The sequence below is a fragment of the Podarcis tiliguerta genome (genome assembly GCF_965153285.1).
Source record: "Podarcis tiliguerta genome assembly, chromosome: 14".
Lineage (NCBI taxonomy): Eukaryota > Metazoa > Chordata > Lepidosauria > Squamata > Lacertidae > Podarcis > Podarcis tiliguerta.
The window spans coordinates 35,528,453-35,550,075 of record NC_139547.1 but is presented as its reverse complement, the minus strand read 5'-3'; the positions used below and the strand labels follow the sequence as shown (position 1 = coordinate 35,550,075).

The 21,623-nt window shown below is 48.5% G+C and overlaps 2 protein-coding genes across 4 annotated transcripts in view; both read left to right on the top strand.

Annotated features, from left to right (window-relative positions):
• XPO6 (exportin 6) overlaps positions 1 to 7,296 on the top strand; it is a 43,510-nt gene extending 36,214 nt beyond the window's left edge. For both annotated transcript variants that reach the window (XM_083414104.1, XM_083414103.1), the window contains 6 exons: positions 1,849 to 1,963; positions 2,187 to 2,358; positions 2,983 to 3,144; positions 4,621 to 4,719; positions 5,540 to 5,770; positions 6,581 to 7,296. In XM_083414104.1, coding sequence (XP_083270230.1) covers positions 1,849 to 1,963; positions 2,187 to 2,358; positions 2,983 to 3,144; positions 4,621 to 4,719; positions 5,540 to 5,770; positions 6,581 to 6,682 — 881 coding nt within the window. In that variant the 3' untranslated portion in view covers positions 6,683 to 7,296. The remainder of the gene's footprint in view (positions 1 to 1,848; positions 1,964 to 2,186; positions 2,359 to 2,982; positions 3,145 to 4,620; positions 4,720 to 5,539; positions 5,771 to 6,580) is intronic.
• A 4,928-nt stretch (positions 7,297 to 12,224) lies between these two features.
• Positions 12,225 to 18,449, top strand: LOC310664743 (nucleoside diphosphate kinase A-like). Of its 2 annotated transcripts, none has more exons than XR_014505042.1 (5): positions 12,225 to 12,381; positions 15,105 to 15,235; positions 15,642 to 15,743; positions 16,631 to 16,967; positions 17,008 to 18,449. XR_014505042.1 is itself a non-coding variant. In XM_083414300.1 (5 exons), the coding sequence occupies exons 1-5, from the start codon at positions 12,246 to 12,248 to the stop codon at positions 18,139 to 18,141; spliced, it is 603 nt and encodes a 200-aa protein (XP_083270426.1). In that variant the 5' UTR covers positions 12,226 to 12,245; the 3' UTR covers positions 18,142 to 18,449. The 2 variants fall into 2 exon arrangements, 1 of the variants encoding a protein (XP_083270426.1); XM_083414300.1 differs by having other exon boundaries at positions 12,226 to 12,381; positions 16,631 to 16,743; positions 18,021 to 18,449.
• Positions 18,450 to 21,623: the final 3,174 nt, after the last annotated feature.

The window sequence follows — 21,623 nt, the reverse complement described above, 5'->3', positions numbered from 1 at the left end:
TGCAATGCAGGGGATCCAAGAATTCAACTTCCTAGCTGTACCGGCTTAAACCCAACCGGTCACGATCCGCTCTTTCTGGAGGAATGCTTGCTTTGTCTCAGCCAGTAGGAGTCTTTATTATCTGGTGGCCATCACTAAATTGGAGAAATAACTCTCACCTGCTCAGTCGTCCAGGTTCCCTCAGATCCAAGGTGTCAGGGGGCAATAATTTGGGTGGAGAAGGGCGAAAAGAGCTAAAATATATTGTGTGTAAATTATTTTATGCCTCTGAACTTTAAAACAACCTTGGCTGACACTGTATAAGGCAGATTCCTATGTTCCTACATATGTAAGAGGTCTGTGGTTTTTTGCTCAGGTGCCTCATGCGGTGCTGAACTTCAGTTTTGATCCTGCATTGCTAAGTCTTAGCACTTGGCTCTGTATGTTTCCAGCCAGCACATGCCCTCTTCTTGTGTACCTACAGAAAACATGTTGGATTGCAACCCAAGGATACAACTCTAGATTACGACCCATAGCCCACTTGTAATTTGTTTATTTGTTTTAAATTGTATGTTGCTTTTCCATATAAATTTGCTGAAAGCAGCTTTGTTACTGAAAGCAGTAACAAAAATACAAATACAACGCTTCATTACAATAGCAATCAAAAATTCTGTCATTTCAAACATAACATGACCATCAAATAAATAGCTTGATTTATCTGAATGTTATAATATTTAAAAATGATAATAAAACAAGCTATTGATTGTTAAAACGGATCAATTAATGACAAATAAACATTCCAATGCAATCATATATCAGCACCAAGCTAAGCAGCAGCCACCGCATGTCAGTACTATACCAAATGGTACAAAAACTAAAAAGTGTATAAAATGTTTCATAGTGGCTGAGCAAGTTAATTGCTGTCACACAAAACCTCGCATCCAACCCTAAACTGTGGTCCAACATTGGTGCTAAAAATCAACCTAGAGCAAGGGTGTGAGCCCGCAAGAGGAGCAGAGCATCTAAAATCACAAATACCTGTAAACATGACAAAAATTTGACTGTAAATGTCAAAGTGAGTAATGGGTGTGAGCCCTCCCTGAGTTCAGCATGACTTCTTTTTGAGAAGGTGCACAACTGTAACACTAAGTATGGTTGTTCGCTTGCGGTTACTGTTCATTTCAAGTATTTATTTTATTTTATTGGTTTTTTATTTTCTATATGTATATAGGCCACCCTCTAACAGAGATTAGGGTCAGGTGTCAGAGATTTTTTTTTTTACAGTCCTGCGTTTCCGCAGCCAGCCACTAGAGTTCAATCTAAACCATTCTGTGCACTAATCCAGTGCCTTGCCATTGACTGTGGGGCTGTACAGTGGTACCTCGGGTTACATACACTTCAGGTTACATACGCTTCAGGTTACAGACTCTGCTAACCCAGAAATAGTGCTTCAGGTTAAGAACTTTGCTTCAGGATGAGAACAGAAATCGTGCTCTGGCGGCACGTCAGCAGCAGCAGGAGGCCCCATTAGCTAAAGTGCTTCAGGTTAAGAACAGTTTCAGGTTAAGTACGGACCTCTGGAACGAATTAAGTACTTAACCCGAGGTACCACTGTACATGCTATTATACTGATAACACTCAGAGCCTTGTCACCAGCTGCTTAGCTGTCCATTTCTCGAACCTGCTGGTTGAGGGCTAAGATGTCAAGCCTTTGGCATTAGCTGTGCAGTAGGTGCCAGGGGAGGATTCACTTTGCCAGTCCAGTGTCAAATAGCAAAGGTGGCTCCTGCCCAAGAACAGTCACATGTCAAAACAATGCTTTTTTTGTTAACGCTTTCCTTTTTGGCTCCTCCGCCTTCCCATTTCCAGATGTGACAGATGAAATGCTGAGCTTCTTCCTCACCCTCTTTCAAGGGCTGAGGGTGCAGATGGGTGTGCCTTTCACCGAGCAGGTCATACAGACGTTCCTCAACATGTTCACCAGGTAACCCGCTCAACTTTCTGTCGCTAATCTTTTGCTGCTGTTTCTTTGACACAGAACATGAATATGTAATAATAGGATGGAGCTCGCTTTTGAGACTGGTATGTAGCTCAGATTTTAGAGGGGACGGGGAAGTCTCTATGCATTTACTGCCTGCAAACAAATGCTCTACAGCTAGACCCAAGTCTTCCTGAAAGCTTAATTGTTTTTTGTGTTGTGCCCTTAGAGAGCAGCTGGCCGAGAGCATCCTCCATGACGGGAGCACCGGGTGCCGAGTGGTAGAGAAATTTCTGAGGATCCTTCAGGTGGTGGTGCAAGAGCCAGGCCAAGTCTTCAAGCCTTTCTTACCCAACATCATCTCACTCTGCATGGAGCAAGTCTACCCAATCGTTGCGGAGGTAGGGCCATCCTGGGGCTGGGTGAGAGACAGAAGGGGATGGGGCAAGGCAGAAGCTCTTGCAGGGTCCGAATCATGGGACAGCAGTGAAGCCACACCCCTGAGAAGCCCTTAGGGCTTCTCTGTAACAGATGTACACCACTTGGTGGTTTGCAGTCAGATGCACAAATAGACTCCTTTATAAAGGATCCATTTTTCAGACACTGCCAAGTGATCTGTCCTCGGGTGCTTTGTTCACACATGGCGAGACCAATGGCAGGGAGGAGGTAGGCAGCAGCCAAACTATCCGCGGGAATTAAAATTGTCAGGAAAGCAATGGCACTGTTTATTATTTTGCTTCCCCGTGGAAAGAAGAGGACTGAATATTGCATGGAAATAAGCTGCCATTAAACTTTCATTGGGTGGAATAGGGATTGAAAATCAGATGGTCATCTTACTTTCTTTTCGAGAGGGCCAGTGCTTAAAGGGTGTGCAACTGCAGCACTAACCCATGACTGCTGCCTTCTTCTGCTGCATAGCAAACGCCTCCCTCTCTGACCATCCGCCTTGGGCTGTGCTGGTAATGAGAGCCGTTCTGGCGATGGGCGTGTGGTGACTTCCTGCGTGCTTTCCCTTTGTCCCCAAGCGATCCTCTCCCGATGTGAAAGCTGAACTGTTTGAGCTGCTTTTCCGGGTCCTTCATCACAACTGGCGGTACTTTTTCAAGTCCAGCATTCTGGCGAGTGTCCAGAGAGGCGTAGCTGACGAGCAGATGGAGAACGAAGCACAGTTCAGCGCCATTATGCAGGTATCTGGACGGGAGTCAGCTGGTGTTGTCGCTTCCTTGCTTGTGAGGGCCCAGGTGCCTCTGGCTGGCAACTGTAGGAAACGGGTAACACTGCGAAATGGGGCTGTGTTCCAATACAGCAAAATAGTTAAAACGGCTTACCGGCTGCAAGAACACAACAGTCCCTGGCTTTCCCATGAGTCCAATGCTGCCCTGACACATTAAGGGAAGGACCTACTTGATTTGCATTGTGTTCCTTGTACACTTTGAAGGCTCAAGACCTTTTCAAAAGAGGCAGTGCAACTGCATATTTTAACTTTGCGACTTCATAGAGGTGTGGAGGATGGCGATGTGATGGGAACAGCCTGTGTTATTTTAAGAAAAGCGAGTTAACTCATTGGTCTGGAGGTTCACGCAAATCTCTAGCATCTGCTTTAAGGTAAAGGTAAAGGTACCCCTGCCCATACGGGCCAGTCTTGACAGACTCTAGGGTTGTGCGCTCATCTCACTCTATAGGCCGGGAGCCAGCGCTGTCTGCAGACACTTCCGGGTCACATGGCCAGCGTGACAAGCTGCATCTGGCGAGCCAGTAAGCGGTCCCTATTTATGTACTTGCACCCGGGGATGCTTTCAAACTGCTAGGTTAGCATCTGCTTTACCAAGTAGCTATTGTGGAGGCCTCACCTGAACCCTGGAGTTACTCACTGAACCCACTGGAGAAGTTTCTTCTCAATACACCGTTGTTCCTTCTGTACCCACACGTGTTCCTAATTCTGTTGTCTACTGAGAGCCTGTTAGTTGTTTGGGGCCATTCCAGGCAACTCCTGCTCAGGTTCCCTTCTCATTCCAAGTGCTGAACACTGGTAATTTGTAAGCAGAAGATTGCTAAAGAGCTGACAGCTCAGTAGTGGCTGATTCTAGCCAAGTGCTTCTGGCTGTTGGCCTTCCAGTTGGCTCATGCTCTTTGGGAGAGGCGCTTCTGCTTAGTGCTCTCTGAATGTTCTGCATGGCCCAGGATGTCTGCATCCTGCTGGGGAGTTGTCTGCTTGCTGCTGCTGCCACCATGGTTAAAGTCCAGTCTCTAGTCTATTCGGCCATTCTCAAATTCTTGTTTAACTCCCTGAGAAGTAGGAAAAGCTCCTTGCCTGGCCCTGTTTCCTTCAAAGCCTCAGTCTGTGTTTGGAGGAGGGCCACTGAATCCCAACCATTCCTGCTTCATCTCATAACTTGATGCGAGACAGTCTCAAGGAGGTGAGATTTTACAACAAGAAATCATCCCTGACACATCGCTGTCCAGTATAGAGGTAGCCAGTCTGGAGCCGTCCAGATGTGGTCGAACTGGAGCCGCAACCAGTGTGGCCAATGGGCAGGGATGATGGAGGGTAGACAATATCAGGTTCCTTGTCACTGGTCCAATGGCTATTCAAAGAGCTTCTAGTTTTTGGTAACCGCCTTCAATGTCTATTGTCCTGATAGGCTTTTTCCCCTGTTCCATAGGCATTTGGCCAATCCTTCCTGCAGCCTGACATACACCTTTTTAAACAGAATTTGTTCTATTTGGAGACTCTGAACACAAAGCAGAAGCTGTATCACAAGGTAAGCTCCCTGCTTTCCAATGTATACAACAGTACATTCTGTATCTTGTTTACACAAAGCTCTGGCAGAAGAGGGACAGTTCAGAAGGCTAGCAAGTCTGGTTCTTCCTGCTTTATTGCCCCCTAGTGGTCCATACACTCGGGTGCTCTCCTCGCTGGAGTTGCTGTTGCTTACGTGTTGGAAGAGCATAGGCCTGGCTTGTGTCATAAATTAAATTGGCCAGTGCAGAGAGGAACAAGAATTTCGCTCAGGCAGAACAAGGAAACTAATTCTCCTTCAACTTGGAGAGGGAAACGGCAAGAGCTTTTTTTCTAATGCCTGTGTTGAATACGCTGCTCCCAAAACCACTGCCCAAAATGCCCAGTGGCGGGTGGCTTGCAGAGGATCAGGTACATTGAATGAGCATGTCAGAGACCCAGGAAAACTGGGCCCCTAGATACACTGTAGGCATTGTGACAGGACTTTGTCATTGTTTAATCATAGCAGATTTTACCCACATTTTCATTGTGAGTGCCACATTATCACAAGAGCTAACCGTTTTAAATGTTGTGCAAGCTTGCTAGGGCAGGTGTGTTCAGCTGGTGGAGTGGTGAATGCCAAGTTGCCAGGGGTTTTCACTTACTTCTGCATCCATGGAGGTGAATGAACCCTGCACTGGACCCTGGAGGTGTGGCATAATTCAGCTGCCATGAGCCACTGAAACAAGGCCTATCAGATGGTCCTTTGCAGAGCACCTCGCAGCTTCACTGATCCCCCAGAGCTGCTGTTTTTCTGAGCACCTCAGGAGCTTGCTGAACACCCTTGTTCTCTTTCCCCACAGAAGATCTTCCGGACAGCCATGATTTTCCAGTTTGTGAATGTCTTGCTTCAGGTACTGGTCCATAAATCACACGACCTCTTGCAAGAGGAAATTGGCATAGCCATCTACAACATGGCCTCCGTGGACTTTGATAGCTTCTACTCGGCCTTTCTCCCGGGGTTCTTGGGCAGCTGCGATGGTGTGGACACCAACCAGAAAAACGTGCTTGGAAGGAACTTCAAAATGGACAGGGTGAGGCTGGCTTGGAGCTTTCAGGTGGGGTTGTTCTGTATGGACAGACTGACAACACACACACCTGTGTCCCAAATAGAACTTCCTTGAACTATAATGTTTTATTATTGAATGAGAACATAAGAAGGACCCTGAAACTGAATCAGACCAAAGTGGTTCAGCATCTAGCTCAGCATCATCTTCTTACCATAGCCTTCCTTAACAAGCCACAGTTCCCAGGGTCCTTTGGGGGAAGCCAAGATTATTTAAGGTGATACGTCCCATTTGCACTACACATTTAAAGAGGTCTCAAAAAGGAAGGGAAGCTCTCAGAGTAATGGCTGGTTCGGGACTGTGTGTCCCATCAGACTGCACTTTCTCGTGGCTTCATGCAGAGAGTTTCTCCTGCCTGAAACCCTGGAAAGCTGCTGCCAGCCAGTGCAGACAGTACTGAGCAAAATGGGTCAACAGCCTGACTGTCGATATAAGGCAGCTTCTGGGGGGTGACATTGCTTTTGTTCCGGGGCTGCTCACTACAAAGGTTTCTATTTCCCTTAAAAACTTGGCTCTTCCTTCATAAGACTTCATGGTGACATTTCAGGCCGTCTCACAACCTAGTTGAAATTAGCTGAATAAAATGGCCCCCGATTGTTGAAAACAGAGCCAGGAGATATTTGGAAGTGTATGGGCAAGGTCGGTGCCATTGCATACCCTAGTGTCAACACTCCTTTGGGGCAAAGAACTGGAAGGATTGGTTAATCTTGTTGTTGTTGTTGTCCTAACCGTTGGCTATCTCTTGTCTCCCATGTCTCCCCACCACCCCTTTTCCAGGACCTGCCCTCATTTACGCAGAACGTGCACAGGCTGGTCAACGACCTGCGCTACTACAGACTCTGCAACGACAGTTTGCCCCCTGGGACCGTGAAGCTATAGTTCTCGGCACCGACTCTGGTTCGAGTCCCTGTCGTGAGCGGACCTGTGCTCCTCGTGTCGCCGCTGCCTCCGCTCCCCGATCTCACCAGGCCGGCTGGATACAGAAGCACCTCCCCCGTGGGCCCCCGTGCCTGGGGGAGCTGCACGCTGTGCCCCCACCCTTGACCATTCCCCTTCCAGCTCCTCCTCGCAGCTGAGCTGTGGCAGCTCTGTGTCCTACAGGGTGTCTCGAGGCCCACCTGCAGGCCGTTCCTCTATAGCTGGATGTTTTTGTCTTAATACTGTGGCATTTGCAGGTTCCGGTGACTGGTCTTGTGCATCAATCATGAGGCAGAAACGCCAAAGACTACTTCAGATGTTCCCACCTTCACATCATTCCACCTGCCTCCCTCCCCTCCTGCACCTGGCTGTTGGGGAGGGGAACATCCCATCAACTTTTTGTTTTTAATTGCCTTGAAGCCTCCCCTGCCATCGGTGGGGAGACAGACGGACGGACAGACAGACAGAGCTCTGTTTTCGTGGGGTTTTTTTAAAGAAAAGTTTTTTCTCATCATTCCATTGTGATACTAAAATGTGCTTAATGGAAATAAAAAAGTGCTTACTTTGTTGTTTTAGATGAGCTTGAGATCTATTTAGGTATCTTCAGGGCCTTTTGGGAAGTCTTGGGGAGGGCATAAACTCTGGGCTTCAGACCAATTCATAGAACCATAGAGCTGGAAGGGATCCCCAATGGTTATCTAGTCCAACCCCCTGCAATGCAGGTGTCTCTGCTAGAGCATACCTGACAGATGGCCACCCAGCCCCTGCTTACAGCCTCCCAAAGGAGTCCATCCCACTGTCAAACAGCTCCTACTGTTAGAAAGTTCTTCCTGATGTTGAGTCAGAATCTCCTTTCTTGTAACTTGAAGCCATTGGTTCGAGTCCTACCCTCCAGAGGAGGAGAAAACAAGCTTGCTCCATCTTCCATGTGACAGCCCTTTGGATATTTGAAGATGGCTATCATATCTCCTCTCAGTCGCCTCTTTGCTTGGCTAAACATACCCAATTCCCTCAACTGTTCCTTGGTTTCCAGATCATCTTGGTTGCCCTCCTCTACACAGCTTGTCAACGTCCTTTTTAAACTGTGGCGCCCAGAACTGGACAAGCATTCCAGGTGTGGTCTGACCAAGGCAGAACAGAGCAGGACTATTACTTCCCTTAATCTGGACTCTATACTTCTGTTGCCTAGAGTAGCATTAGCTTTTTTTTTTTTCTGCTGCTGCATCACCCTCTTGACTCATGTTCAGCTTGTGCAGGTGGTCCTGTGCACATTCCTGAAGAGTGATTTCTATGGGTGCTACATGACTTTCAGTGATAGTTAATGATGCTTCTATAGGGTTTTTCATATCTGCTCAGAGCCTGCTTTTCCAAGGGACTCATGATGGCATTACATGGGCTACTTTATTATTCACAACAACCTTTTGAGGTAAGTTAGGCGAGCGATTGACCTCAGGTGGGCCCTAGTGAACTCTAGCTTTTGTGTGCACCTTAAGCTAGCACCTAGTCCCACTCCCACATTTTAATTATTGCATTATGCTGGCCCTTTAATCTTTAGAAAAACATATCAATAACTGTATGAGAGCCTGCTGTTGTGCTTTACTGAATTGGAGGCACATGGTCTGAGCAGATTCGCCAGCAGAACAGCATGAACTTGTGGACACTTGCACTCTTGCCTGTTGACCTTGTTTTCAAGAGGGTGAACTGTGTAGAGATACCTGGAACCTCTTCAGATATCCCAGTCTTTCCTTGCCCATTGTACTTTGTGGCTTGCTGGGTCTTCATTTCATTCAAGGTGCTTCTATACTGCTTTTGAGGCTAGCACTCCCAAAAGAGGCTTGCGTGAGAGAAGCATCAATTAAAACATTGCATTAAAACAGAAGGCGCTGTTTAGAGGAGGCTGGATCTTCTGCTTCCACCACCACCCCTGGCCAGAATGGTTCTTCAAAATCCACTATGGCGACTATCGTCGGAGGGAGGAGCCCTGGCTGGGAGCTGGATGACGACACGTTACAAATTCTGCCTGCTAATTTTTTGTCTTGTTTGATTTCGGCCACAGTGACACTCTGCCTGTCCCTGGCCTGCTCCAGGGGTCAGCATCCTTGTGAAAGCATCGGTCACAATACTGTTTACCCAGAGTGAAAGTGCATGTTTTCTCTGTCCAGATCAATGGGTCAACGGTCATAGTTTTGGAAGATGCTCAAATCTTGCTGCCAAGAACAACTGGTTGTCCCATTTCTCCAGAGCATGTACTCTTCCAATGTGAAGCTTGCTTGATTTTAGGAATGTAGGAAGCTCTGGTTCATTGGTCCACCTAGCTCAGTAGTGCCTACACTGGTGGGCATCTGCTCTCCAGGGTTTCAGATAGGTAGCCCTACCTAGAGATGCTGAGGATCTTGAACCTGGGACCTTCTGCATTCAAAGCAGATGGTCTGCAACAATAGTCTTTCTTCCATCATGGTGCTCAGGCAGTCATCTGACTAGGAACTGACCAAACCCTAAGACTCATTTAGCTTCCAGCGCAGTTGCTACATCATATGCTTCCAAACGATAGCCATGGCCAGATAGCCTTCAAGCAGGCAAGTGCACTGGCTTCTTTTCCATAAACTGGGAATTTCAGTGCTTGAGGCTCCTCAGAAGTGAGCAACCCCACCACAGCTCCTCTTCATGAATGCCGTTTGGATGTTTGCACATGAGGCACAAGAGTTGGCAGGTTGGTTTCCAAAAGCCATTGCAGTTCAGTTGATGCTAGCCAGGTCTTCTGGGACAGAACGTTGTGGATTCAAATCAAAGGGTTCATGGGCGAGGTGGGCTTTTAAGGAGGGATATGAAAGGGGAGGCTGTGTTGTGGACCTTTTGGGGGTGAAGAGTTCCAGGCATGAGGAGTAGCAAGGGAGTCAGGGTTGTTCCCGTGAAATGTGACCATATGTGGTCAGATGAGTGAATATTGGTAGAGTTGGAAGAGAAAAGGTGAACTGGTTTTTTTTGGCAGGAAGGGGGGCAAAACTCAGGAGCTTTAAAAATCAAGAGTGGTTATCTGCCTTGGACACTGAGTCCACCTGCGTTTAGTTGAACCAAATGCATGTCTAGTTTGCTCTCAAAAGCTCGTAGTATTGAAGGTTCCAATGCCCCTCTATACAACCTACTGGTGCCCTAGTGCTCATCACATGGCTCCTTCTTGGTGCCCAGTCTAAACATGTCCATGACATTTAAAAGGTTGCTGGATCCAGGTGGCACAACATCTGGAGAATCGGAGGTTAGGATTGGGAACCAGAAGAGAACTAAGCAGGACTCGTTCAGTTGTGCAGAGAGCAGGTGGGGTAAGGGAAAAACAACACTCTGTCCTTGATGCTTCTGCCAGTATTTTTCTGGGGTCACTGTTCTGGGAGCTACGAACTTCCAGCAGGTAGAACAGCATTGTTTGTCTTCTGAATTGGAGCCAGTTCAGGGTTGTTGGAACAACAGGGGTGGGATGGGGACAAGTATGAAGATGGTCCTAGACAACATAGCTCCTGCTTATGAAAAAAAGCACTTGCGATTTTAATACATGGTTGGCATCCAGATGACTTCTGAGCAAGGAATGGTAAATGAAATGCCCTTGCTCTGCCCCCCACTGGAGGTCTCCCATTGGGACCTCTAGGTTTTCCTAGGCTTAAGTCCAGCATTTGATTTTCCCCTGCACAGATTCTCCATCTGACTGGTGGCTGGAGCAGCGTCTGGCAACCCCTGCAGGGCCTCATTTGGCCCAGGGGCTGGTAGTTGCCTCTCTGTGTTTTAGGGAAGTATTTCAGCCAATTTGGTTCAAGTCCAGGGAGAAATATAGGACTGAATGTTGTGATCAGGCAGCACCTTTCACCACTTAAAGGATGGAAAGCTAATGAAGAAAGCACCTGGGAAGGCCAGTGATGCCAGCTACATAATGGTTTGTTTTGTCAAGGGAAAATAGCTTGTTCTTGGACACAACCTCAGCTTAAAGGGCAAAGTTTCTCTAAAGTCTCTAAATTCTCCTGTTTTTCCACAAGTTGCGAGTATTTGGCTGCAGCTGTACTGACAGAAGGGAGGGTGGCCCCTCTCCAAACAGGCCTCGTGTTTCCTCTTAATCTCCTCTAATTAGATGTTCTGTATATTATCTGCAAGATCACCAACAGCACCCATGAATCCAACCTCCCTCCCTGTTCATCAGGATGACGATCCGCTCTCAGGATGAGGGAGACACTCCTAAAGGCAGAGGGTTTTTTTATACATATAAAAATCTTCACTGAAAGTAGCAATTGGCCACACAGATTTTTGAGACCACAACTTGGACAAAAATCAATTGGTCCTTCAAGTCCCTCATCAATGTTCAAGTGCTCCACAGGGAAAGCCTGTGAACTACTGTTCTAATACTCCAAGCATGTACTGAAGTAGAGCAGTATATCTTAGTGTTATAAAGACCAACGTTAATTATTTGCTACAGGAACCCATCCCATAAACTAAGAACGTTTCAACTGTGTGAGAGGGCAAGTCCCATAGCCCATCGCTTCATCCCTTTAGTAACTTCTTGTTGCTGTTTGTTTTCATATCAGCCTTTGTCAACCGGGTGCCCTCTGGACTAGAAATCCCATCAGCCACAGCCAGCGTGGGAGCTGCAGCAAGAAACACCTGCGTGGGTGCCAAATTGCTGGAGGCTGGCGTTAGAGTGCGCTTTACAAAACAGAGCATCAGTCCCTGCTGCTAGGAGCTTACAATCTAATCCCGGGGAACGGAGGGGGCGATGGGGCAGGCAAGGTGCATCCAGTTGTTTCAGTGAGGTGTGCTGGCCTCTGGGACATATTTTTATTGCCTAGGTTCGGCAGTTTAGTCGCTGGGATTTATTGGGTTGATGCGTGTTGCAGCTAATGTGGAAGTATTTTAATAACCCCCGTTAAAGTACCCACTTAGTACTTTAGCGAGAACAAAGTACCCGATTAGTAGATGGTCAAATGGTCTGAGCCGGCTTCATAAAACAACTTCCTATTCCCCTTTTGCTGTTTCAGAAACAGCTGCTTTGCGCCCCCCCCCCAAAACCCCACCCATTCCTGCCTAGGAGCACTCAACCAGCTTTTCCTCTCTCCCCCGCCCGCCTTCCCTGATCCTTCCTTGCTGGCGGAAGCAGCTACGGACGGCGCCCCGAGATCAGCAAGTGCGCTCGCCCTCGTGGTCTCTGCTCGTCTGGCCCATCAGCAACAGGCGCCCCCAGCTTCCGGAGCCGAAAGTTGCTGCAAACCCTGTTAGCAGACGAGGCGGCCGATTGAAGCGCGCCGCCCGCCCCCGGGGTGGGGCTGGGGGGGCTGCGGGTCTCTTTAAGGGGGCCGCCCCCCTGTAACGTGATCTTCCTCGTTCCCACGCCTCTCCCCCCCCCCGGGGGGCCGCCTCGCTCGGCCTAGCCTGGGGGCGGACCGGCGGGTGGGGTGGGGGAGCAGCGGCCCCGCAGCCGGGCTCTCTCCCACCCCCAAGCCCTCGCCTATAAACCCGGCCGGGCCGGCCCCCTTCTGCCGGGCGAGCCGCCATGGGCTTCCTGCAGCGCTGCGTGGGCCGGAGCTGCCGCCTGTTGCTGCCGTCGGGGCAGCGGGGCGCGGGCACCCTCGGGGCGTGGGGGGCTCTGCCTTGCGATCGCCTCCCCAGGGGGCGGCTGTACAGCGCGGGTGAGTTGCGGGGCGAAGCGCCCTCGGGGTGGGATCCCGCCTCCGCTCCTCTTCTTCCGGCGAGGGGGCTGCAGAACTCGTTCCGCGAAGCGCCTCTCCGCCCCGGGATGGGCGCGCAACTTTCACCCTCGCCGCGTGGTGGCTCCGGCGGGCAAATCCGAGTTAGGCAAAGCCGGGCAAGGCCCTTCCACCCACCTACCCCGACTCTCTTCAGTCCGCAACGCTTCCCGTTCCCATCGTCCCTGACCATTGGCCGATCCGGAGTCCTGCAGGGTCCTATCTCGCCATCAGGCGTTACTCCTGGAGAAACACAGCAGGGCATTCCCTGGTTGCACACAACTTTGAGGAATTGGGTATTACTGGAAGGAATCATAAGACTTGTACCCCTTGGCCCTCGTTTCTTTGCTTACCCACCCAAGCTAGTACTTGCTAGCTTGGCATGGGGGGCTGTTATGAAATCTGGCTTGGCATTTCCTTGGGCTGTGCAAACTAGAGGGGGGGGGGTGGTCTGTTTCAAGTGCATCCTAGTTGGTGCATCCTAGTTGGAAGGGACCACGAGGATCATCCAATCCAACTCCCTGCAATTCAGGAATATTCCTGAATTCTCCTGTTGGCACAGCTTGGCATCTTCTGGGGTGCATCTACAGGTGCCTTAGGAAGAGCTGTAGCTTAAGGTGAAGTTCCCTCTGACTTGAAACGGTGAAGAGCTGGGAGTTCCAGCCCTACTTTCCCAGGCCCCACTTTCCCAGGCCCCTGGGTTGGCAATGACTCCCAGGGTGGTGGTCAGATGCTGCTTGTTAAGTTGTGGGCGAACATATCAGACGACACAATGATTTCTCCAGAGCCGCTCTTTATTGTAAGCTGGACAGACTGAACTGCAAACAGCTCAGCCGGCCTGCTTTTATAGGAGCCGGCTGTCAACATTGTAGCAACAACAACCCAGGGTTTCAACCCAGCTGATGTTCCCTTTTTTAGCATGCAAACTAGTAAAAAAAGGTAAAGGACCCCTGGACGGTTAATTACAGTCAATGGGGTGCAGCACTCATCTCTCTTTCAGGCTGAGATGGTTTTACCATGCAAACTAGTATCCACACACCAGGTGGGAAGAAAAATCTAGCTGTGGGCAGTGATAATTCCTAAACCCTCTCCTTGATACACTGGCAAGCAGGGCTGACCTGAGGTCCACATTGCCAGGCCCACCCTTCTGTATTCAAAGATCAGTACATAAATTGCCAACTAGGGGGTTCAGCCTTCATATCCAGCTGTTTGTCTCACCCTGCTCTTGCTTTCAAGACGTGTGCCGGAGAATGCTGGCTCGCTACTTGGTGATGATTCAATTGTTCCCAATAAAGGTGGCCCCCTGCTTTGGCTTTTGGATCTCTCATCCCCAGAGAGCAGCATAACTGACCTACGTATTGGAAGAAGATAGAGCTGCTACTTTTTCTTCTCTCTGGAAAACAGAGCCCTTGAATTACATCACACTCTCCTTTTGGAGGGGGAAGGGGGGAGCTCCCTTTCTTCCCCCAGATTGCTACATGTTAAAGGAGCTTGGTTAGAGGTGAATGGACTCCTCTGGCCTACCGTACAGGACAGTTGTAAGGATTGCACAGTCAGTGTATGTGATTTCCCGAGAAGGAGACACTTCAGCTTGTTATAGCAAATGCCCCAGAAGAGATTCCTGGCAGTGGCGTCCTCAGAGACTAATTAGCAGATTCATTGTGACATAAAGCTTTTGTGGACTAGTTGGCCCCACTGCGTCAACTGCAGCTGCTGGGATTCCTGGCACAGATTTCGCTTTAAATGTAATATCCTGTCTTTAATGTATAGGAGGTGCTTGGAGCACTTAACTGCATGATATGACTGCTAAGTATTATTAGCTTAAAAGTTGCCCATTTCCCTCCCTGCTGGCGTCTGCTGCTTCTGTGCCTTGAGGCTGCAGTCCCATCCACCTGCTTTTAGGTAGGTCCCCAGTGACTAATCAGCCTGCTTGCTTTGCAGGGCTGTCGCTCTCCTCCTGCAGAAAGCAAAGCCCTCTGGGAAAGGGGCTAGGTGGATATGCACCACTGGGCATCAAAGCCTTTTTGGAGTATTCCCAAAATTTTGCAGGAGAGGGAGTGGAAAAGAGGGGTGAGCTTTCCATTGCCCCTCCAATAATGCTTCCTTACTCCCTTCACTTTTAGGGATCTTCAGTTTGATTTGCCAGCCATCGTGCCTACAAAATAACCCAGCAAATACTTTTTAAAAACAAACATTGTAAAACAGCAACATTAGTTTTACAGCTTGCAGTCTACTATCTGAGGGTCAGAGTAACCGCGACACATTTTGCTGCCGCCAAAATTGGCTGCTTTCTGTGTGTTTATCACAATTTCTACCATATTCTATTTTTTTACTACTTTGGCTAAATGGAGGGGAAACTGTTGCAGAACTCATTCAGAAATAGAACAGTGTTCTAATGTATATTATCCTCAGCCGATGGCAAATTCAGCCATAGTCCTAAACAGGTGGAAATTTAGTGCCATCTCAAAATGAGGGCATTATGATGAATCACCTCGAGATCTGGTGCCCTGTCATTTTAAACATAGGGCTCCAAAAGGTTTGAATTGAAGCCCAGGGAAACAATCTACAGAAAACCGGGGGGGGGGGGGGGTTAGGGAGGATGAAAGAGTACCCTGGCTGGCTCCTGCAACACTGAACAGTCTAACCACCCTTTCTTTGCCCAATAGGTGTCCCTGGGCTGCAGGAACGCACACTGATAGCCGTGAAGCCAGATGGGGTGCAGAGGAGGCTGGTGGGGGATGTGATCAGACGCTTTGAAAAACGTGGATTCAAGCTTGTGGGTCTCAAGTTGCTCCAGGTACGCTCACTGGGTGCTGAAATGGGGGGCAATCAAGGCTTGCCAAGCACTCAGGAAACATTGGGGTAGGTTGGAGCGCTTCTTCCTGTTTCTGTAGGGATCAGCGAATAAGAAGAGAGTTATCCATGACCCACAGCCTTGCTCCGGGAAGGGGTGGGGAGGGAAGTTTCAATCCCTCCCAGGGATCTAAATGTTAATGTTGTCATCAGCCACCTTCAACAAGGTAGAAGACACGGACAGGTAGCCCTTCCTCAAGGTGCACCTCTGGGGCAAGGGGTTCACGAACCCACAAAAGCCCCCATCCCTTGGACCCAAAGACAATCTACCCATGCCAACACGTGCCTCGGGGTCTCATAAGCAGTAGGCTCTGCCCATTTGAACGTCAAATGCCCCTTTGTTTTGGCAGGCCAATGAAGGCATCCTGGCAGAACACTACCACGAACTGCGCCGAAAGCCGTTCTATCACGAGCTGATCAAGTACATGACTTCGGGGCCTGTGGTTGCCATGGTAAGGCAGTCTCTCTTCCCCATCCCCTCTCACCAATACCCAGAGGCCCATCTAGTCCATCATCTCTTCTCACGTCAGCCAACCAGAAGCCCCAATGGGAAGCAGACAAATGGGACCTCTGGGTGCAACAGCAGTTTCCCCTCTGGTGATGCACAGTAAATGGCCTTCGTAGGCATGCTGCCTCTGATAGAGGAAGGAGAACATTTAGCCATTGTGCAGGGGCAGATCTACTATGAAACTAATGAAGCTTAAACTCCCAGACCCTAATCCCAGAGGGGTCCCAGAAGTGACTTCAGTCCATGTTGCTTACAACATTTTATATCGCACCAGTGACACTGTGCAGCAGTTACAATCGAAATCTGAGATGTGATAGTTAATTGCTTTTCATGTTGTGATCCGTCATGGAATAGCCCCATCAAAGAAGATAACGGGTTACCCAGACCTCGTTGCAGGTTGCACAGGGCCCCCCGTGACAATTCAATCTCCAGACCCCAGAAATGTAGGTCCACCACTATTATTGTGGGATGCAAATCTGGGTACTGCTTTGAGGATGCTCTTGTGTCTTGGATATGGGAAGAACTGTTTTGCATAGGTATTAGGCATAAGGGTGAAGGGACGCTCCTGTGTGCTTCAACAGAGGATTCCGCCCCCCACTGCAAATTTCCAGGTTGGGCTCCGTGGTGCAAACCAAGCCCATAGCCAGCTGCAATGCATTAAAGCCCCTCTGCCCACACCCCTTCCATATCAGGCACTCTGTGATGTTGGTTGGGGGAGCACCTCTGTACTTCATGAAAGGCACTGATAGAGACATATTGCCTTGTTTAGCTGTTAGCAGGAATGTCAGAACCACTGGCCTTTGCCCTTTTTTCTATGGTGTCCTGTTTCAGGTCTGGGAAGGCTACAACGTCGTCAAAACCTCCAGGGCTATGGTGGGCGAGACAAATCCTGTGGAAGCCAAGGCAGGCACCGTCCGGGGAGACTTCAGCGTCCACGTCAGCAGGTAGGAGTGGGACCAAAATAGCAGGAAATGCAGGCAGTTGTTCTGCACAGAGTCCATCTAGCTCCGTATTGTTTGCACAGACTGGCAGTGGCTGTCCAGGTTTTTCGGGCAGGAAGTCTCTCCCAGCTCTTGCTGGAGATGGGATCTGGGATGTTCTACCTGCGAGGCAGGTGCTCTGGCACTGAGCTCTGACCAGGCCGGTCTTGATTTGCTGGTGCTTCTAGGTTCAAACTTTGACACGAGTCTCTGGCCTGGTGCTTCTAGGTTCAAACTTTGACACGAGTCTCTGGCCTGGTTACCCAAGGAAAATGCAAAACGCTGACTCTCTTGGTTAAGTCCCATTTCCTGGTCTGGTGAATCATTCGTTTAAGTACGCTGCAGAATAGTTCTTCCTGCCATTATGTAGTTACCTGAGAGGGTCAGTATGGAAAATGAGCTTTCTGGGTCAAACGAAACCAGTGTTCAACAGTGCCATGTATGAATAATAGGGGAAGGGTGTTTATATGAACCAATCAAGATGTTGAAATGTCAGTATGAGTTCCGACACTTTGCGTTGTATGATCTTTCCTTGCTTTCTCGTTTTTCCATTCTATTGTAAATTCCATTTCACTTTTCCATGTGTGTGCTTAAAAATCCTCTTCCCTTAGTTTGTGATCTGTATTTATTACTGCCTACATTTACAGTGGAATAAAATGGCCGAATGGCCTATGCTAGCTGGAACTACAGATTCGGGGGTGGGGGGTGGGTTGTGGGAATCAAGTTTTAATTTGGCGTTTTAAAAAATGTCCTTGCTAATAGAAATCTTGCAGAGCAAGAGTAGACTGGGCTGAACCTTCGTTCCCCAATGTGTTCGTTCTTTCCTTGTTTTTGTTTGAGTGAGCGTTCTAAAAGTCCTCCTTCATGCCTAAAACAGGTATTAGATACTAGATTGTCCCCTGGGAAGTTCCTTTTGCCTCTGGAGGTTCTGCAGGGAAACTCTTGTTCCATCATTTTACTGCATTGTAGTGGCTTCTTGACTCAGCCCCAGGTAAGGATAGCTCAAGATGCTGCATTAGGGCAGCCACACTGTAGGCAGACCCAGCTGTTCCTCCTCGGGAATTCTGTAGCAATTCAGGAAAGAGTTCTTGGTCCCCTCATCCATCTACAACTTATTTGGGGGAAGTAGGTTGTAACAGTTAAAAGGGATATAAAATTGGGTGGGTTGTTTTTGTAGCTGTAGGATAGATAGGACCTTAACCTACGATATGCCCTCATTGTGAGGTTTCCCCTGTAAACAGGAACGTTGTCCACGCCAGCGACTCCCTGGAGACAGCCCAGAGAGAGATCAGCCTTTGGTTTCGCAGCAACGAGCTGATAGACTGGGATTGTTGCGATCAGAAAATCCTGTATGAACACTGAGGGCCTGGCTTGATCCACACCCCAGCATGGGACCTACTACCTCTGCCCATGGACTGCCTTTCTGAAGCGATTCACATTCCAGTCTGTGTACTGCGGGCTTTGATGGGGTGTGTTTGGAGGAGGGTGGGATTATTGCACTTCAACCACTTTGGCTTTTCTTGGGAGGGGGCAAGGAGCAGGCACCCCCTTTGCACAGGCCACACCTTGCTCTCTGCTCACTGTGCTACTTGATTGGAGAGATTTACATCCGTGGCAGAAGTCATGGAATTACGGGTCTCACATTAAAAAAACCAAACTGTTTCTACAAACCTGGTTCTGTTCTTTGTGCCTGGAAATTGGAAGTCTGTATTTGGGCCTGTTATTAACTTGTAATCCCTTTCTCTGTTTGCATCTCTACATTAATGAAGCTAGCCATTTTGCTCCTGTTTTTAAGGTGATGTGTGAGTGGCCACCTGATTGTGAATGGACAGCCTTGTAAGAGAAGAATGCAGGAAAATAGGATTTAGGTAAAGATGGTCTTTTGCACCTCAACACTGCAGGAACTAGGTGATGATGCATCACCTAGCAGATTGCCTCACCTGATATATGCCCCATTTACCACTTCAATATGCCCAACTGGTACACATACCTGTTCTCCATTGGTAAGAAATCAATCTTTTTAATATGGCAGCACCTAGTGACGCTGTGAGTAAAAGCTTCAGCGCCTAGGGCTTGCCGATCGAAAGGTCGGCGGTTCGAATCCCCACGGCGGGGTGCGCTCCCGTTGTTCGGTCCCAGCGCCTGCCAACCTAGCAGTTCGAAAGCACTCCCGGGTGCAAGTAGATAAATAGGGACCGCTTACTAGCGGGAAGGTAAACAGCGTTTCCATGTGCGGCTCTGGCTCGCCAGAGCAGCGATGTCACGCTGGCCACGTGACCCGGAAGTGTCTCTGGACAGCGCTGGCCCCTGGCCTCTTGAGTGAGATGGGCGCACAACCCTAGAGTCTGTCAAGACTGGCCCGTACGGGCAGGGGTACCTTTACCTTTTACCTTAAACTTTGAAACTCTGCCTGTTGACATCAGGCAGGCATCTTTTCTGTAGTCTTTTCCAGCACCTGCTATAAACATTGTTTAGGTAAGGTTATCCAGACATGTAGAATGTCAATGTGTATTTCAGTCTGGTTTTTAGCTTCTTGTCGATTGTAATTATTTAATGTTTTAAAGAGGTCTTTTTACCTTTTTTTTAAGCTGATCATTCATTATTTTATTCTTTCTGCAAAAACTGTGTTGAGGGTTTGTTTTGTTTTTTTACAGTCAAGTTGTGTATCAGCTTTATGAAATAAAAACAAGCATCACCACAAAAGGCTCCCAAACCAAACGACAGATTCACATGCAATTTGCATATGCTAATTAGTATGTGCACAATGGAGAAATAAGTCCTATACTTTAAGTAGAAAAGCTCTCAGCACAGTGGGGAGGACTGTGACCCTGTGTCCCTGCTTAGCCTTTTCTTCATGTGCTTAAATGTTGATTGGCACCTTCAAGGACCTTTCTTATGGTTCTCTTTGTTATACTGGACAGTCCTTCAAACAGAAGACTGTCCTCTCTAAAGGAGGGTTTGTGGGTACCTTGGTTGTGCCGGAGAAAATTATGACCTTGGCCCTACCTGTGAGTCTTGTAACTCATTCCTATTTACATTAATTGTTCCGGGGAGAGTGAGGAAGGCAGAAATGTTGCTTCCTTGGCCTAAACACTTCTGTTTGGGTCAGAGCAATAAAGGGCACATCGCAGCAGAAAAGCACCTAGATTCCAGAGGCTTTGCTAGCTTTTGCGTTGGATAACATGGTCAATTGCAACAGAAAACTTGAATAAGGGCTGCTGTTTTCCCAAGCAGGAGTTTAACAGAATTAGGTGATTTTGTTTGAGCTTCCATCTGGTGCAAGGACCAGAATGACACAAATCTTACTGAGTTTGTATTCAAGCCGACATTCCTTGCCTCATGAAAACGTGTTTCTAAGGGCCTCCTTTGTTGGGGATCTGGCATCCTATGACATTCGCACAAGGAAAGTTGCTAGCCATGTGAAGATCTTAAAGCCCAGAGGTAGGTAAGAGGGGGCTACTTTCTCAGCAGAAACTGCTGCCTTGTGGTTAGTGATGAACTTTAGCATAGATTCTGAGGGGCAATGAACCTGGCCCAATTCTCCAGAGCAAACCATACGCTTTTGTGGGCAGAAGGTAAATAGCCACCCAATCTTAGGCACGTTTGCTCTTTGAAGTCAGTCCCACTGTCTGCAATGGGGGCTTCTTCCCATATAAAGACCGCAGGACTGCAATGTACACATCTCTAAAACAGTTGTTTTTTTAAGCAACTTGAGGGCACTTAGGTTTTCCTACCGCAGGAGACAAAACTATATGCCTAAGCAATGCAAAAGATCGAAAGCTAGGGCCCACATGTAGACAGGGCAGCTTGCATGAAATGTTAATAATCTGCTCTGCTCCACTGCTACTTTCCCCTCCTAGCAACAGGACATTAGTCTGCTCTCCAGGTCTTTGGGCCCTTGAAGATGGGGAACAAGAAGCTGTGTTTCAAGTTACCTTGGTTGCCAAGTGATTAGTCTTGATGGCTTGGAAATCTCAGCATGCTGTCTGCTCCTGGGTGGCTGCTGCAACTGGCTGTTTTTAGGGAATAACAATTCCCTTCCCTATCCAGCCAAGCAAGAGGCCTGCTCACAGTTCAAGGATGCAATACAGCCTGGCAAAAAGCACTCAAGGGCCCAGCACAGAATCACCAGGCATGTGAGCTGGAAAGAGTTGGGGCCACATTTAGCCCCCAAGCCTGTGCTTCCACACTCCTGTCTTACTCCCACCCCAACATGCAGAGGCTTTGGGGTAATTTGGGAATGGGTGAGGGACTTGGGTATGTTCAGCATGGAGAAGACTGAGTGGTTGGCCACCTTCAAAGATCTGAAGGGCCGTCACACGGAGGATGGAACAGGTTTGTTTTCCGCTGCTCCAGCAGGGAGGGCCCAAACAAATTGATTCAAATGGCAAGAAGGGAGATTCCAATGTAGCATTAGGAAGAACTTGCTGACAGCAAGAGCTGTCTATGACAAGTGGAACTAACTCCCTTGGACGATAGTGGGCTCTCCTTGGTTGAACTCAGAAATGCAAAACATTTTGGAAGTCCCAAATGGAGGAACAGCACCTTCCTACCAAATAGCTCAAAGGAAATGGAGCGTTTTCAGTGACCTCCAGGAGCAACTGAATGTCATGTGTTCCTTGGAAAAGAAATACAGAAAGGGATTAAGGAGGAAGAAATTGGGCAGCTTGAATTTATAGTATGCTGGACAACTAGAACTGCAGATCCGCACTCACGTGGGACACTGCGACATTCTGCTGCAGCTCCCATTTGTGGTATAGCCCTGCCCTGAACATTTGCTGTAAAGATGACTAAAGTGGTGCTCTGAAAAGTGCCATATAAATGTCAAGTTTTTCTTCATGTGC

What these genes read in the sequence shown, in the direction of transcription:
- LOC310664743 (XM_083414300.1), top strand. Translation starts at nt 12,246, where the DNA reads ATGGGCTTCCTGCAGCGCTGCGTGGGCCGGAGCTGCCGCCTGTTGCTG. An exon ending in GGGGCGGCTGTACAGCGCGG is followed by an intron (nt 12,382 to 15,104) that starts GTGAGTTGCGGG and finishes TTTGCCCAATAG; the next exon opens with GTGTCCCTGGGCTGCAGGAA. An exon ending in TGGGTCTCAAGTTGCTCCAG is followed by an intron (nt 15,236 to 15,641) that starts GTACGCTCACTG and finishes TTGTTTTGGCAG; the next exon opens with GCCAATGAAGGCATCCTGGC.